Source organism: Fonsecaea erecta (genome assembly GCF_001651985.1).
Source record: "Fonsecaea erecta strain CBS 125763 chromosome Unknown Scaff1, whole genome shotgun sequence".
Lineage (NCBI taxonomy): Eukaryota > Fungi > Ascomycota > Eurotiomycetes > Chaetothyriales > Herpotrichiellaceae > Fonsecaea > Fonsecaea erecta.
In genome coordinates, this window is record NW_017387244.1 from 1,469,738 (window position 1) to 1,483,059 (window position 13,322).

The 13,322-nt window shown below is 52.1% G+C and overlaps 5 protein-coding genes across 5 annotated transcripts; 4 read left to right on the forward strand and 1 right to left on the reverse strand.

Moving 5' to 3' along the window:
- Positions 1-41: 41 nt before the first annotated feature.
- Positions 42-1,589, forward strand: AYL99_00507 (hypothetical protein; the record flags this gene model as incomplete). Its single annotated transcript, XM_018832023.1, has 1 exon — positions 42-1,589. The coding sequence occupies one exon, from the start codon at positions 42-44 to the stop codon at positions 1,587-1,589; it is 1,548 nt and encodes a 515-aa protein (XP_018697902.1).
- A 270-nt stretch (positions 1,590-1,859) lies between these two features.
- AYL99_00508 (hypothetical protein) lies at positions 1,860-2,351 on the forward strand (the record flags this gene model as incomplete). The annotated part of the gene is made up of 2 exons (XM_018832024.1): positions 1,860-1,988; positions 2,295-2,351. The coding sequence occupies 2 exons, from the start codon at positions 1,860-1,862 to the stop codon at positions 2,349-2,351; spliced, it is 186 nt and encodes a 61-aa protein (XP_018697903.1).
- A 1,395-nt stretch (positions 2,352-3,746) lies between these two features.
- On the reverse strand, positions 3,747-5,495 carry AYL99_00509 (hypothetical protein; the record flags this gene model as incomplete). Its single annotated transcript, XM_018832025.1, has 2 exons — positions 3,747-5,248; positions 5,312-5,495. 2 exons carry the CDS (start codon positions 5,493-5,495, stop codon positions 3,747-3,749), a joined length of 1,686 nt encoding a protein of 561 aa, XP_018697904.1.
- Positions 5,496-6,950: 1,455 nt separating this feature from the next.
- Positions 6,951-7,635, forward strand: AYL99_00510 (hypothetical protein; the record flags this gene model as incomplete). The annotated part of the gene is made up of 3 exons (XM_018832026.1): positions 6,951-7,112; positions 7,167-7,492; positions 7,551-7,635. The coding sequence occupies 3 exons, from the start codon at positions 6,951-6,953 to the stop codon at positions 7,633-7,635; spliced, it is 573 nt and encodes a 190-aa protein (XP_018697905.1).
- A 3,344-nt stretch (positions 7,636-10,979) lies between these two features.
- Positions 10,980-12,165, forward strand: AYL99_00511 (hypothetical protein; the record flags this gene model as incomplete). Its single annotated transcript, XM_018832027.1, has 4 exons — positions 10,980-11,512; positions 11,598-11,934; positions 11,996-12,078; positions 12,138-12,165. The coding sequence occupies 4 exons, from the start codon at positions 10,980-10,982 to the stop codon at positions 12,163-12,165; spliced, it is 981 nt and encodes a 326-aa protein (XP_018697906.1).
- Positions 12,166-13,322: the final 1,157 nt, after the last annotated feature.

The window sequence follows — 13,322 nt, forward strand, 5'->3', positions numbered from 1 at the left end:
CGACATCGAAGGATTTCGAGTGGACGTCCTCTTCGTAGGCCATGGCACAAAATAAGACGAAAAAGGTTGCCGTAATAGGTGCCGGCATCAGCGGAGTCTGTTCAGCTGCACACCTGTTGAGACATGGCCTCGAAGTAGTTGTGTTCGAGAGATCAGGAATTGCTGGTGGAGTATGGCACTTTGACGAGCGCTCAGCTGAGGACCCTTTGTATCCGAATGAGCTCCCATCAAGAGGTGACTATGAGACAAGACCAGAGCTTGCATTCAGTACTCCTCCACCAGAGGATGTAGACAAAGACAAACAGGAGATTGCTCATGCACCCCCTGGACCTTGCTACGCTGGACTGAAGAACAACGTCTCAACAAGAGAGATGAGGACAACTCTGCACTCGTGGCCCGCGGGAACAGAGGATTTCGTCAACCAAAACGTGTTGGAGGAATACATCCAGAACATTGCAATTGAGCATGGCGTCTCCGCGATTACACAATACCACACTCGCGTCGAGGATGTACGAAAGCAGTCTGGAGAATGGCTCGTGCGGACAACAACACTCCAGAAAGGGCGCACTGGGTTGCGGTTCCTGGAGCGGCGGTGGACTTTCGATGCCGTAGTTGTGGCGTCGGGACATTACAATATGCCGCGAATACCAGACTTTCCTGGTCTCAAGGAGTGGAAGCATGGGTGGCCCGATCGGGTCTGGCACTCGAAAAGATATCGCAGCCCCCGAATCTTTCAAGATCAGAATATCCTTCTGATCGGGGCCGGGGTATCGTCGAACGACATCGCCAAAGAATCGGCGGCCTACGCCAATCACATTTACCAGAGTTCTCGGGGCGGAGCCTTCGATCTTCCTGCCAGCTTCTTACCACATGGCGCCACGAGGATAGGAGCCGTCAAAGCGTTCCAGTTGAATGAGGATCACAATGTCAGCACCGTAAATTCAGGACCAATTCCCGGAAAGGTGATTCTCGAAAGTGGAGAGGAGTTGACGAACATACACTCGGTCATCCTCTGCACGGGATACATAACCTCATATCCCTTCCTCCCCCATCTGCACCGGGATGACGTTCCGGCAAGCCAAGCAGATAGCACTGTGCTCGTCACCGCGGAAGGGGACATGGTGCACAACCTGCACAAGGACATGTTTTACATTGAGGACCCCTCCCTCGTGTTTGTTGGAGCGCCATATCACATTGCGACATTCTCGCTGTTCGAATTCCAGGCCCAGGCAGTCGCACGGGTGTTGAGTGGCAAAGCCGAGCTGCCATCCAAGCAACAGATGCGCGAGGAGTATAATGAACGGGTACGGACCAGGGGGTTGGGGAGAGACTTCCACAGTCTGAAGGCGCTTGGGGCTGAGGAAGCCTACGTGGACGATCTTGTCCAGTGGGTGAATGAGGATGCTGCTCGGCTTGGAATCGACGACAAAATGCAGGGTCACACCCCCGAGTGGCACGTTGCTAAACTTGGCCGAGAAGCAAGAATGAAGTTGTTGATGTCAGCGAAGGAGCAGGAGAGGCAGGAGAGGCAGGAGAAGCAAGAAAGGATTGGAGTGGAAGTGCTGCCCGTAACAGCCAAGACAGCTTGAGTCGGTCGTCAGTAAGAGAGCAAGCGAAGTAAAAGGTGCTTTATGCTCCGCACTAGGTAGCTTGCTTTATTTGCTTTGTGGTCCGCTGTATCCAGGTCCGTTCCGAAATTTCCAAGCTGCGATTGCGTGCAGGGCTATCCTATCTACTTTGTCAAGAAGCAATTCAGCAACTGCACCTCCTACTCCTTCCAATCCCTCCAAGTGTGAAAGAAACCTGCGCCCACAACCAAAAACGTACCAGCCGACTTTTGACCCGTCGCCTTCTCCAGAATGCCTCCCAAGCGCATCACAGTCCAGCCCGCCCGGCGGTCTCAACCCAAGGGTTGGTTCGGTCAGATGTATCATACATTGACGTCTGAGGAGAATGCCAGCGTCGCCATCAGCATTGCCATGTTTGGAGTAAGTTGTCTCCCTGGGCGAATGAATCCATCCAGCAGCTCGGACTTGAGCAAAACACACTCCTCAGGAGAAGGGAGGAAGCCTCTATCAGCTATCCTTTGCGATGATACCTGCACATGAAACTGGGCCAAATACTGCGACACACCAGCTTGGTTGATCGCGCACGCTGTGCAAAAAAGTTCAAGGAAGCCAGTTGCGGCACACAGCAATGGCAGGCATACTCATGGGGCGTTTGAGGCTCACTCCAGGAATTCCTTTTTCGAGTCATCTACCCTGACAACACCCACTAACCTGTCCTCTGCACAGGCTGCCGTTGCCTTCTTCAACTCGGAGTGGAGCGAGATGCTCCTGCCGGGATTCTAAGCGACACACTCTCCATCTTGCCCAACACACGCACCTCGCTGCTCCGCTACAAACCGCCAACAACGAATGCCCCCTCTTCCTCCACCTCTTGGCGAGGCCTCGCGCTGTTTGACGATATCGCAATGTATAATAGAAAAAATTATGTACAAAACCACGGTCTTGGGGATGAGCGGCGCGTGGTGGGATCTGTGATGGGCACCGGGGGCTTGGTGTGCTGGACGAGTTGCCCTGGATGATTCCGCCTCCCCTCTCATGATGCAAATTGAGCCCTTGGCGACTCGACCTGCACGGTCCTGCGCAGAGGTCGGGGAAGACGGCACCGCAACGATGTTTTCATTTCACGGGACTCCTCACCATCAAGTCGAACCATAAACTGCTCAAAAGACTGCGAGGCGAGGTTCCGTGGCGTTGACACTAGGGGGAAATCCAGCAGACCTTTATCGACAAAAACAACGCTGATGCATGCATGGTCATGTAGGACCGGCAGGCGGAGTGTCTGATAGGCCTTTTTGACATAACACCTCCCTCCAATTATTCAATCGTGAAGACCGGACCTGTTCCAGTATAGCAGGAAAGCCTCGCCTTCCAAGCATTCGAATCTTGAGTATACGATCACTATGCAAGTCCCCGATTCTAGTTTGCCCTCGCCCCTTCTATCCTACTATGTCCCTTTTCTCTATCTCTTTTCGTCAGGTGAAACCTGTGAGCACTCCAATCAGCCTCCCTTAGTATGTAACCTCCAAGTTGAGTGAGTCACTCGTTCGCAAGAGGACAGCAAGAGTGCAGGCGTGTCAACGATGAATGTACATGTATATACGAGCGTCTGGTGCTATTCTTGGTATATACACACCGTTTGGGAAGGAATATTCTCCCTAGACACCTCAGGTCTCCTCTCCTCTCATATGGACTGTGCGCCTGCCTATACATCGTAGGAACGCAACAAATGTCGTAGAACAAACACCTTCGCCCACAGTTTCTCACACAAGTGAAGCAGCCCAGAATGGAACAATTCTGCAAGATCTGCGCCGCCAGATCGGACTGTGCTGGATCGAACTGGCCCAGCACAGATAATATCAACAGACAACCATAACCAATTTCTTCCACAGACATCTCTGAAATTAATTGGTGCATAATCCATTAGACCCAGATCTTTTCTTTTTTACTTCTTTTGAACTCAAGGACGCCTGTACACCAAGACATATTCTGTCAACTTCGTCCTAAAAACTGAACAATTTGCCTCTCAACTGATTCTGGCGTGGCAGCTTTTCGTGTTGTGCTGGGGTCAAATTTCAACATATTGAGGTCGGTCAGATCTCCTTCGTCGTGCTTCATCATTTAAAGCTCCTGAGAGGGACACCACTTTTCGGTATTCGAGGTGACCACAATTTCCTTCCCTTATGTCCCGTAGCCGTTCCCGTTAGCCACGGCATTGGGTATCAGCGATTCTGTTGCCTCTTCCGCCTCATCCTCCAAGAATTCTCTCTTCATTGTCCTCGCTCTGATCGCCGTGAACGTCACCAGCGCACCACCCACAATAACCGCCACGCTCATGAGGATCACATTCACAGGGATGGGGTTATTGTTGAATACCATGTGTGTGACTGCGTCCAGAGGACTCTGCAAGAAGTTGAAAAGTCCCGCAAGGCAAATGATGAGGCCGTAGACTTTGCCAAACGTCTGAAACCCGAAGACTTTCGCGGCATAGTCCGAGACGGTGGTATAGTAAAAGGGCCGATATACCACAAAGAGGCAGACGTTGGCGATGGCGGCCCACATGTAAGGAAGACAACCCAATATGCCAATGATGGTGGCCACAACCACAAGGAAGCCCAAGGCGAAGGGCGTCGAGGTGTTGTCCAACAATATGCCAATAAAAGGGATACTCAACACACCTCCCAGGGGAAGTGCCACGTCGAAAAAGTCGTTCACCATTTTCGCTCTCTCGGGAGAACCTAGAAGATAGCGTTCTTGCGGCCGGATCGTGGCCACAAAGTAATTGATGCGGGTCATTTGCACGACGGTAAAAGCCGTAATGAGCCAGAACCAGGGTGATTTGATCTGTTGAAGTGCCGAATAGCCATGCATGGCACCCCATACGCCGGATTTCGCATTCTTGTTCTCTTCTCGCTTCTGGCGCTTTGTGTTGGTCGACTTGTCCAAGAGCAAGGATATCTCCTGGATGGTACTTTCTCTTCGCTCTTGAAGAGTGCGGCGTTCTTCTTCAGACGCTTCAGGCGGTGTCGGGGCGTTGATTTCCTCTTCGGCGTCCTTGACCACTTCACTCACAGTCTTGTAAGACTCCTTTGGCATGATGAAGATCTGCACGATAAAGATGAAGATTGGAACGACGAGGTAGAGGAGGAAGAGACGATGTGTGTTCAATTTGCCCCCAGTCGCTTCGTAGATGAGGCGGAAGATGAGGAAGAGAGCCGAAGAGGAGTCGAACGCACCCGTCAGGAGTGCCAGGATGAGACCCGAGTTTTGGGGGAAGGTGTTTGAGAGTTGAAAGGAAGAGATGAAGACGAAAGGGCCGCCCAGGGCGAGAAAGAAGTAGCCCGGTGTAAAGAGGTCGCCCTGCACTTCGGAGGCGAAGGAAAAAAGCAGTGCACCGGTGGTGAGAAACACGCTGCCTATGAGGCCGCAGGCTTTGGGACCGTACTTGTCAAGGATGGTGCCGATGGGGAGGGCTGCGACGTTGGTCGAGACCGCTGCCACGGTGAACATCAAGTTCAACCGAATCTCCTGCTTGTAACATGGCGAAACGTGGTTCTCCACCTCTTCTGGAGTGCACAAGTCCTTGAAGACGCCTTCGTCGATCAAGACTGGCTTGATGGCTGCGTAGCCAAAGACTATTCCGGCGGCGAAGAGACAGTATATTATAGCAACAACAACCTGGACTGTGGGAGTACAGATCTGTCAGCCGAGATCTTGTGTGACTTTGTCATAATTCCATCACATACCTATACGTTTTCGTTTCGAGACTTCTTCGAACTGCAAAGCAATCGTAACCACGCTGGGTTTCCTGTCTTTGGGCGGCATCCAATCACTGACAGGGTTGAAACTCATCCTTCGGTGCGAAGAGACATTGGAGCCTCTTCTCTCACGCTCGAAGCCATCGACGGACGCCACTCGTGTGAGCGACATGACGATGTGCTTAGCCGGAGCCGCGAAAAGTGAATTGTGGCCGGCTTTGGGGTGGGGATGGGGGAATGTCGTGCAGCAAAATGCGGAGGTCGCAGGGAGGACAAGATCCGATGACGAGGTGACGTGAGGAGCAAGTGTCCGAAAGTCAAGATGAGATCAGGGTGCGACGTGGGCGTACATGGATTATAAGTGGTATGGGAGCTGACAGAACAGAAGCTTGGTAGCTACATTGACACATCCAGAGCTTTTTGGTTGCTGTGATAAGATAGAAAATTGTGCGCTCTACAAGCCACTCACCCAGGGCCACACCCCAGCCAGCTTGCGGGCTTCCCAGACGGTGCTACCTGTGCTGATAACGATAAGGACGAAATTTTTGCAGTGATGGATGGCGATTCGGTGGGGCACCAATGGGGCTGGAGGGTGACTACCTAGGTCAAGCTTCAAGCTCCAAGCACCAAAAGTTGGCGGGCAGCTCATCCATTGGCCAAGAGGCGAGGGCCATCAATTCGCGGCTTTGGGGCGCCACTGGCCGGCGCCTGGAGGACGCCGATTGCGATTAATCCGGATGGCAGCCTCCGATTGCCTACGACCACGGAATGACTACGGAGCAGATTCTTCGCTTGCAACACGCTTGTCTGGCCCAAAGTACGTACATTACCTCCCTAGACAAAGCGACATGGTTCACAGTACCTCATAGTACGGGAGTACCTGCTCTCTTGAGAAAAACCCGAGACAGAGACACAACCAGCTTGCCACTGCTTACGCCCTTCCCCAACTCCCTCACCCTGATTCTCTCCAGCTCGACACCAATCAAGATGTTCTGTGGTGCTGAAACATCAGTGGAAGCACGTGTTGCACTGCCTCGTTCGATCAGACGCGTTCTCAACAAATCGCACCGTTGAGACTCACTGGCCCTGAGGTTGGCGGCAAAGCAGCTTGAAGAGGGGAATAGCCGCCGACGGGCGGGTAGGAAGCTGGCCAGAAATAGCTCTTGGCGCCCTGGCCGAAACAGCCTCGTCTGTGTTCAGAGCCAACAACCACCATCGGTTGCGGGCTCCATTTACATGGTTTGAGACTGGCCAGAGACATCCATGAGCTTCATGTCCTGGAGAAACACCACGCCCACGATGTTTTAGAGTCTCTCGATACCGCTCAACCACAGTCAGCTGGGCAACAATCCAAATACTTAAGCCATGGCCGCCCTCCTGAGTCCAGGTCCAGGTCTTCATTCTCTTATCCAGGTGCAACACCTTTCCTCTAAACCAAAGCATCTGTTTCCATCCGAGAAGCATTCATTAGACTTTCCTTCCAGAGTTTGAACTCCCACACTCTCCTTTTTGTCAGTCTGCAAACCCCTCGGCTCGACGCCATCCATCCCATTCTTTGGCTGCATATCTTTGCTGCGAGATTCCTTCCTTGAACCATATTCCAACTCTCCCTTCATCATATATCAACATGGGTCCCGATCATGGCGTCCTTGGTGCGACATTCAAAGCCACTCGGGCCCTTCAGATGGCCTCGATGATCGCCGTCATTGGAATCACGGCCAATTTCATTTCTGAGATGGTCAATGCTGGTGCAAATCCACCATCGGTCCTCGTCGCCATTCTGAGCATTGTATGTACCGTGTCTGTGTAGAGTCAAGCCAATTGTGCTAATCATGCGCTCCAGGTCTGCATTGCTGTGCTGTACTGTGCCATTACCCTCATTCTTTACTTCGACAACATTCTTCCGTTCCTGATCAGCACTGGCATCGACGCTCTTTTCCTGATTGCCCTGATCGTCGTTTCAGTTGTCGTTGGCAAGCCACTTTCATATCTGAACTGTCAGAATCTGGACGAAACATCCAACGCTACTTCGAGCGCTTTCGACTTTGCTTCGGCTCTCGGCAACAGTCTCAACAAGAGTGGTAAAGTCAATTACTCCCAGTGGATTAATACTTCCAAGGCGACGTGCTTGGAAATGAAGTCCATTTGGGGCTTGAGTATTGCACTTTGGTGGGTTCGGCTCAAAGTCCCCAGAAAGTCGCTCCAGAACTGACCATTTTGACTGCAGTGTTCTATTCACTTTCTCGGCGGTGAGCACCATCTGTCTCTGGAAGAAAACAAAGAACCCTGGTGCAGACAAGAGCGCGGCTTGAGGTCGGGGCAGCTAGTCTCAGCATATCCAATTCGGCATTGATACCCCTTGCCAGGACGGGAAGTGAGGTGCAGGACATTTCTCCTAGAAAAACCAGAACGCCTGGCAGGTGATTTGGCTCTCTGTGGGAGTTTCACCCGGGCTATCTCGGCATTATACTTGGCCTGGTTTGCACAAATTGCTCACAAAATTCGAATCAAATCTCTGGGGTTTCTTGTTACGAGGGTGACTCGTCCCGCTGAGCGGATAGGAAATAATTGACATCTCAGAGCGGGTGGATACTTTTGTCATTCCCAGTAAGCTAATATGTGTCAGATAGTGATAGGCCATGGATCAAGAAGCTAGTGCTAAGGTTTCAGTGTTTGCACAGTCCTAAAGGATCAGCGCGACCATGTTTTGGTGGGCTCTGCATGGTCGATGCACCAGAGGCAGGCTAAGCATAGGGACAGCTGGAGAGTAGCGGACACAAACAGGAGACTGGGCCAGTCGGGATTGAAATTTATGGGTAACGATACATCGTAGCGGTGACTAAAGGGAGACGCAATGGAGTCTGAAGATGACGGTCGTTTTGGGAGCTGTGCACAGTTACCTTCCGTGCTGGAATGCGCTCTTGTCCAGGTGATGCCTAAGTCGAAGAGAAAGGACTGATAAAAATCAGTTGTTGAAGATTGGCCTGATGATCTTTCAACTCGGATCAATCTGCCGATAGAAGATTCCAAATTCAACCCCTTCTGCACGAAGCCCGTTTTTGACAAAGGTGCGTGGTGCATGTGTGAATGCGTTGTCTTTTGTTGCAGACTCCGCTGCTGCTGCGAGGACGTGAACCCAGACTTGGTTCGCTCGATGAGGAGGTTCAATGGCGGCCGTGTAGGCCGTCACACACACGGCAGAATTCCGAGTCAAAACTTGTCACTTGACAATCTGCATAGTGTTGATTGATCTTTTGCTCTCTCTCCCCGTCTCCCTCAACTCTCGCTTGTCACTTAACTTTGGGGGGAGGATGGCGCAGAGTGACAAGGGTTCATGGGTGAGATGAGAGGCGGGCTCCTGTTGAACCGAGAACGGGTCCAGGGATCTTTGAAAGAGAAGTAAGGGCTTGATCTAAAAGCATGAAGGTGCATAGCACCTATGGAGTAGGGACTAGGGATTGATGGCGGCGGCGGCGCCCCAAAGGAGAAGCAGCAGCAATCAGGAGCGAGGGAGGGTGACAAGCGAAGTGAGAAGACAGTTGTGTCGGGTGGACGGGTGCGTAGGCCGTCCGTCATCCCGGTTAGACTGCGACCAGATTGCTGGGTCGGGCTGTGACCTCTGCAAAGCGAATCACATGGGTTGCGACATTTCTCGGTACAGGCGAGAGTGGTAGACGAGGCAGCCGGCGCTGGTGATGGGGGGGTGCGTGTGCAACACGACTCTGGTTAGCGAGAAGGTATCATGTGCATATGTCGGTCAGGGAGACGCTGGGAAAGGGTAAGAACTAAGACCGAGAGCACCGAAAGCACCCAGGACTGCACGCTTACGATATGCAGATTCAATCAATGGAGGCAGCTGGGGATCAACCTGCACGCAGGGACACGGTCGGTTCCTGAAGTTCACACTACACGGGAACAACCAACGAGTCGGGCCTAGCTCATAGTTCCCGGGGTTGGCCGATTAGGTGTGCTCGCAGCTGGGCCCCCCTCAGGGCGTACCCAGCTAACCACCCGGAGATGCCTGGATCCAAGCTGCTGGGAACCCAGTCACGCAGACCTGTCAAGCCCCTGTCCTGCACGGCCCCGTTGGATGTTGTCAAAGGAAACATTCTCTAACAAACTAAGCCACTAGGGTCGCCGCACAGAACTGGCGTAACACACTTTGGCCACCTGTTTACGTTTCCAGACAGAAGCATCCCGCCACTTTGAGCAGTCCTCAACTATTTGGTCTTCGACACCCCTTGAACTCAACGAAATGATATACCATGTAGCGGTCTCCGGGCCATGTGGAACCCCATTATGAAGTCACCCTGTACCTATGTCCCATAACTCCGTGTATACTGTAGACCTGAGATACAGAAGCAGCCCCCTCGCCCGTGGCACTGCACACTGATCGAGCCCATAAAGCAGCCAGATAGCCGGTGATGTTTTAGGTCAGTAATGGCGAGCAAGGCGTTCTCCCACCGCTTGCAGATTCCACAGCCTCACTAGCGAGTGAGGTGGCTGCCTAGGTGACTCCATTCCCCTCCAGCACCGGCAGTGCGGCTCAGGGATGTGATTCGACGGGTGACGTGGTGGAGGATTTGCCCGATGGCCCCCCGATACGAGTCGATGAGTTCGTGACTGGTTGATGTGTCTTTGTTCCGTCTCTTCTTGCCCTTTCTTTACGTGCTTGATATTGCTGCTCATGACGGTGTACTATTCAATCGCGCAGCTCTTCACCCCAGTTAAACCAACTCGAACTCACCAATGCATCCACTGACCAGCTCACAAACCTAACTCCCTCTTAGTCGTCCTGATCTTCCCCTCCGCCTACATACCTAGTTAGTGCCCGCAATCTTTTATGCTCATCGCAACTCAACCACCACCGTCACCTGCTAATTCTGTCTGTTGACCCGCCTCGAATCGTCCATTCATCTGTTCGCTTAACTGCACACTATCTGCCTCTTTGTGCTAGAGCCAATCCATTCAACTTCTTGGCCGCTGCGCCGCTCACTCGTTTCCTTGGGTCTGCCCATCTTCTTCCCCCAATTCCTGGGTCCGAGTACCGCCCGGCTGGATCCCCTTCTCTTGTCCGACAAACTATGTACTCGCATGCATTAACCAGGGTGTTTCTTGCTTTCATACAGTCTCCACCTCAACCGGCCGTCATCAAGATTTTATTCTCGGTTCCCGGTTCCCCAATTCCGGTAACAGCCAAGTGGACAGTTGGAAATTTAAACAGATCCATTCACACTCCCACCTCCCTCTCTCGTATGATAACCCAACCGCTAAACCCTCGACCTACTCGAACGTTATGACCCTAACCCATGCGTCAATGTCTTCTACATCACTTAGTGATCCATTTCGTCCCCACCCCGTGCAACCGAAATGTCTCCCTCTGCGATTACTTTTACGAGAGTTCTGTTGGGCTAACCTAGTAGCCGCTTTCGAAGCGTATTGCCCAAGATGCTCATCTATCTCTTGTGCCCCCTCTTCGGAATCTGCCTAATACACTTTCCATCTCTTTGGAGTCGAAGGAGATCAAAGCCAAGCATTGTCTTCTGCGCTCTCTTCCTGCTGAAATTATTTTCGGTGAGCTTGAAGGCTTGACTTTCGTTACGGCCGATTCCCGGAGGACTATGCATTGAGGACGACTTGGGGCTTTTGAACAACAATGGAGGACCTAAATCTTTCGAGCAACATCCCCGTTGATGAGGATTATGGAGGGTTCGAGACTCTGGAAGAGGAGGCAGCCAGTTCTGCATACTCAGTCGCCTCGTCAGTCTACAATTTTCGGGTCGAGAATGGACGTCGATATCACGACTACAAAGACGGACATCCCTTTCCCTACGACCTAGTCTCGGAAGAGAATGAACAGGTTTTGCATGCAATGTGTCTTCTTCTCTTCGATAACAAATACTTTATGTCTCCCATCGACGAGTCCGCCTTACACTGTATCGTGGACGTGGGCACTGGAAAAGCTCTGTGGGCCGAAGGAGTCGCTGAGAGGTATCCGGATGCCCGGGTCGTGGGCATCGATACCATTCAGCCCGAACGCTCGGTCCAGCCGAACCTTTCCTTCATCGTCCAGAATGCAACCGACGAATGGGTCCTAGATGATCCTACGATGAAGTTCGACTTGGTCCATATCAGAAACTTGTTTGTGGGAATAAGAGATTGGGATGCGTTATACGCTCAGTGTTTTGAGTACGTTCCCGCCTCCCACATTTTCATCAGACCCTCTTCTCTCTTACGGGAACTCGTCATGAACCCCTCTTCTGACTAAGGATAGGAAAATGAACTCTGGCGGATGGATCGAACAACTCGAATTGGAAATTGACGCGCATACCGACGACCAATCTGAACTCCCAGACAGCCAGGTTATGAAGCTCTGCAGATTTGTCGATGACATGACTGCTGCTACTGGAAGGGATTTCCGCGTCTCCTCCAAGATGAAGGCTGCAATAGAGGCAGCTGGTTTCGTCGACGTACAGGAGCAAAGGGTCAAGCTTCCCTTGGGCCCTTGGGCATCCGATCCGAAATTCAAAGACATCGGGAGGTTTTTTGAACGATTCTACAAGACGGGCCTCCAAGGTTGGCTCCTCCAAATATGCATCCAATTCTTTGGGGTGAGGACAACAGCTCTGTCTTTGATACCTGACTCTAGTGGCTAACATGATCGGGGTGCAGTGGACGCTGGATGAGGTCAACGACGCATGCATCAAGGCGTTCAAGGAGATCAATTCCCGCCAACAACACATGTATTTCACACTGTAAGGCCTTCCCTTCCACGCTTCCATCGATATGGCTTCCTGCTTACAACTACTTACAGCATCATCGTTATCGGACGAAAACCTTGACACTTCCTTCATCTCACCTCCTTTTTGTCGCTCCTCATTATGACAAGCTCGAGGGTGGGACTTCCTCCTTCTATTGCGAACCCACGGCCAGATGATTCGACCGTCGACGTGGGCTTGGCCTCGCGTTCAGACTCACAGGGCAAGAGCATGGAGCACGAATACACAGACTGGTTATGTCATGTCGATGCCAGAACTGTCCATACCCTGGGCACAAAGAGGCGGGAGTAGATGTCGACACAAAACACTACTCATGCCTCATTTCATTTGTGAGCACAATCACTCCTCTTCCGACATGGTGTCGCTAAGGCATGGAGTTGTTGAGTTGATGTTGATTCGAGGATAATGCATCACGACGTTCATGACAAAACAAACTCGGACATTGGAGCGATTCGCCCAAGGATTTTATTAGGATACCTTGGTTGAACATCTCGCATATGGCTTTGGCCCTGAGCGGCTGTGCCATTCATGACATGGCGGCAAAGAATCTAGTTACCACAATATGTACATGGACTTTTGGGGGGGGGAAACAACTACCGGGAGTAAAGCATGTATCGACGCCTCCACGGGTCTGAAACACCTCGTCCCCAAATTCAATTAGATATGCCTCAACTGTTGAGGTCGAGCATCTCGCCGTCCCTTGCATAGTGGGAATTATCTCAGGGGCCTGGGGCGTCCATGCAGCTTTCGCACATCAAGAAGGAAAGAGCAAGAAAGAAACAACAGGTCTATCGAACAATAACACTCCATATATGTACCGCTTCGGCCGGTCTGTCCTACGGTGGGCTTGGTTGCGTCCCAGGTCAACAGGGTCGATTGGAAGCGCATCTTATACTACCTTTCAGAGTGCGCGAGTCCACGCTCCGTCGTTCGTCAAGAACATTGGCCCTATCTCCACATCAGGCACGCGTGCTTGAAGACGTTTACAAAGACCACGCCTTTTTCCATATCAAGACCGAGGGCGTCCCATCAGGGCCTGGCGGGTGAACTCCGAGGACGACGGCCGTTAGAAGCGTCCATCATCCCCAGAGTCCATCCCCCTTCCCCTTCCCTCCGACTCACTGGCTGGGGTCACCCCAGGTGTCTGTCTGGCTCCGGGGTGACCTATTGCCCGCGCCCGGGGCCGAAGCATGAGACCCTTCACTTCACACCTGTTCAGT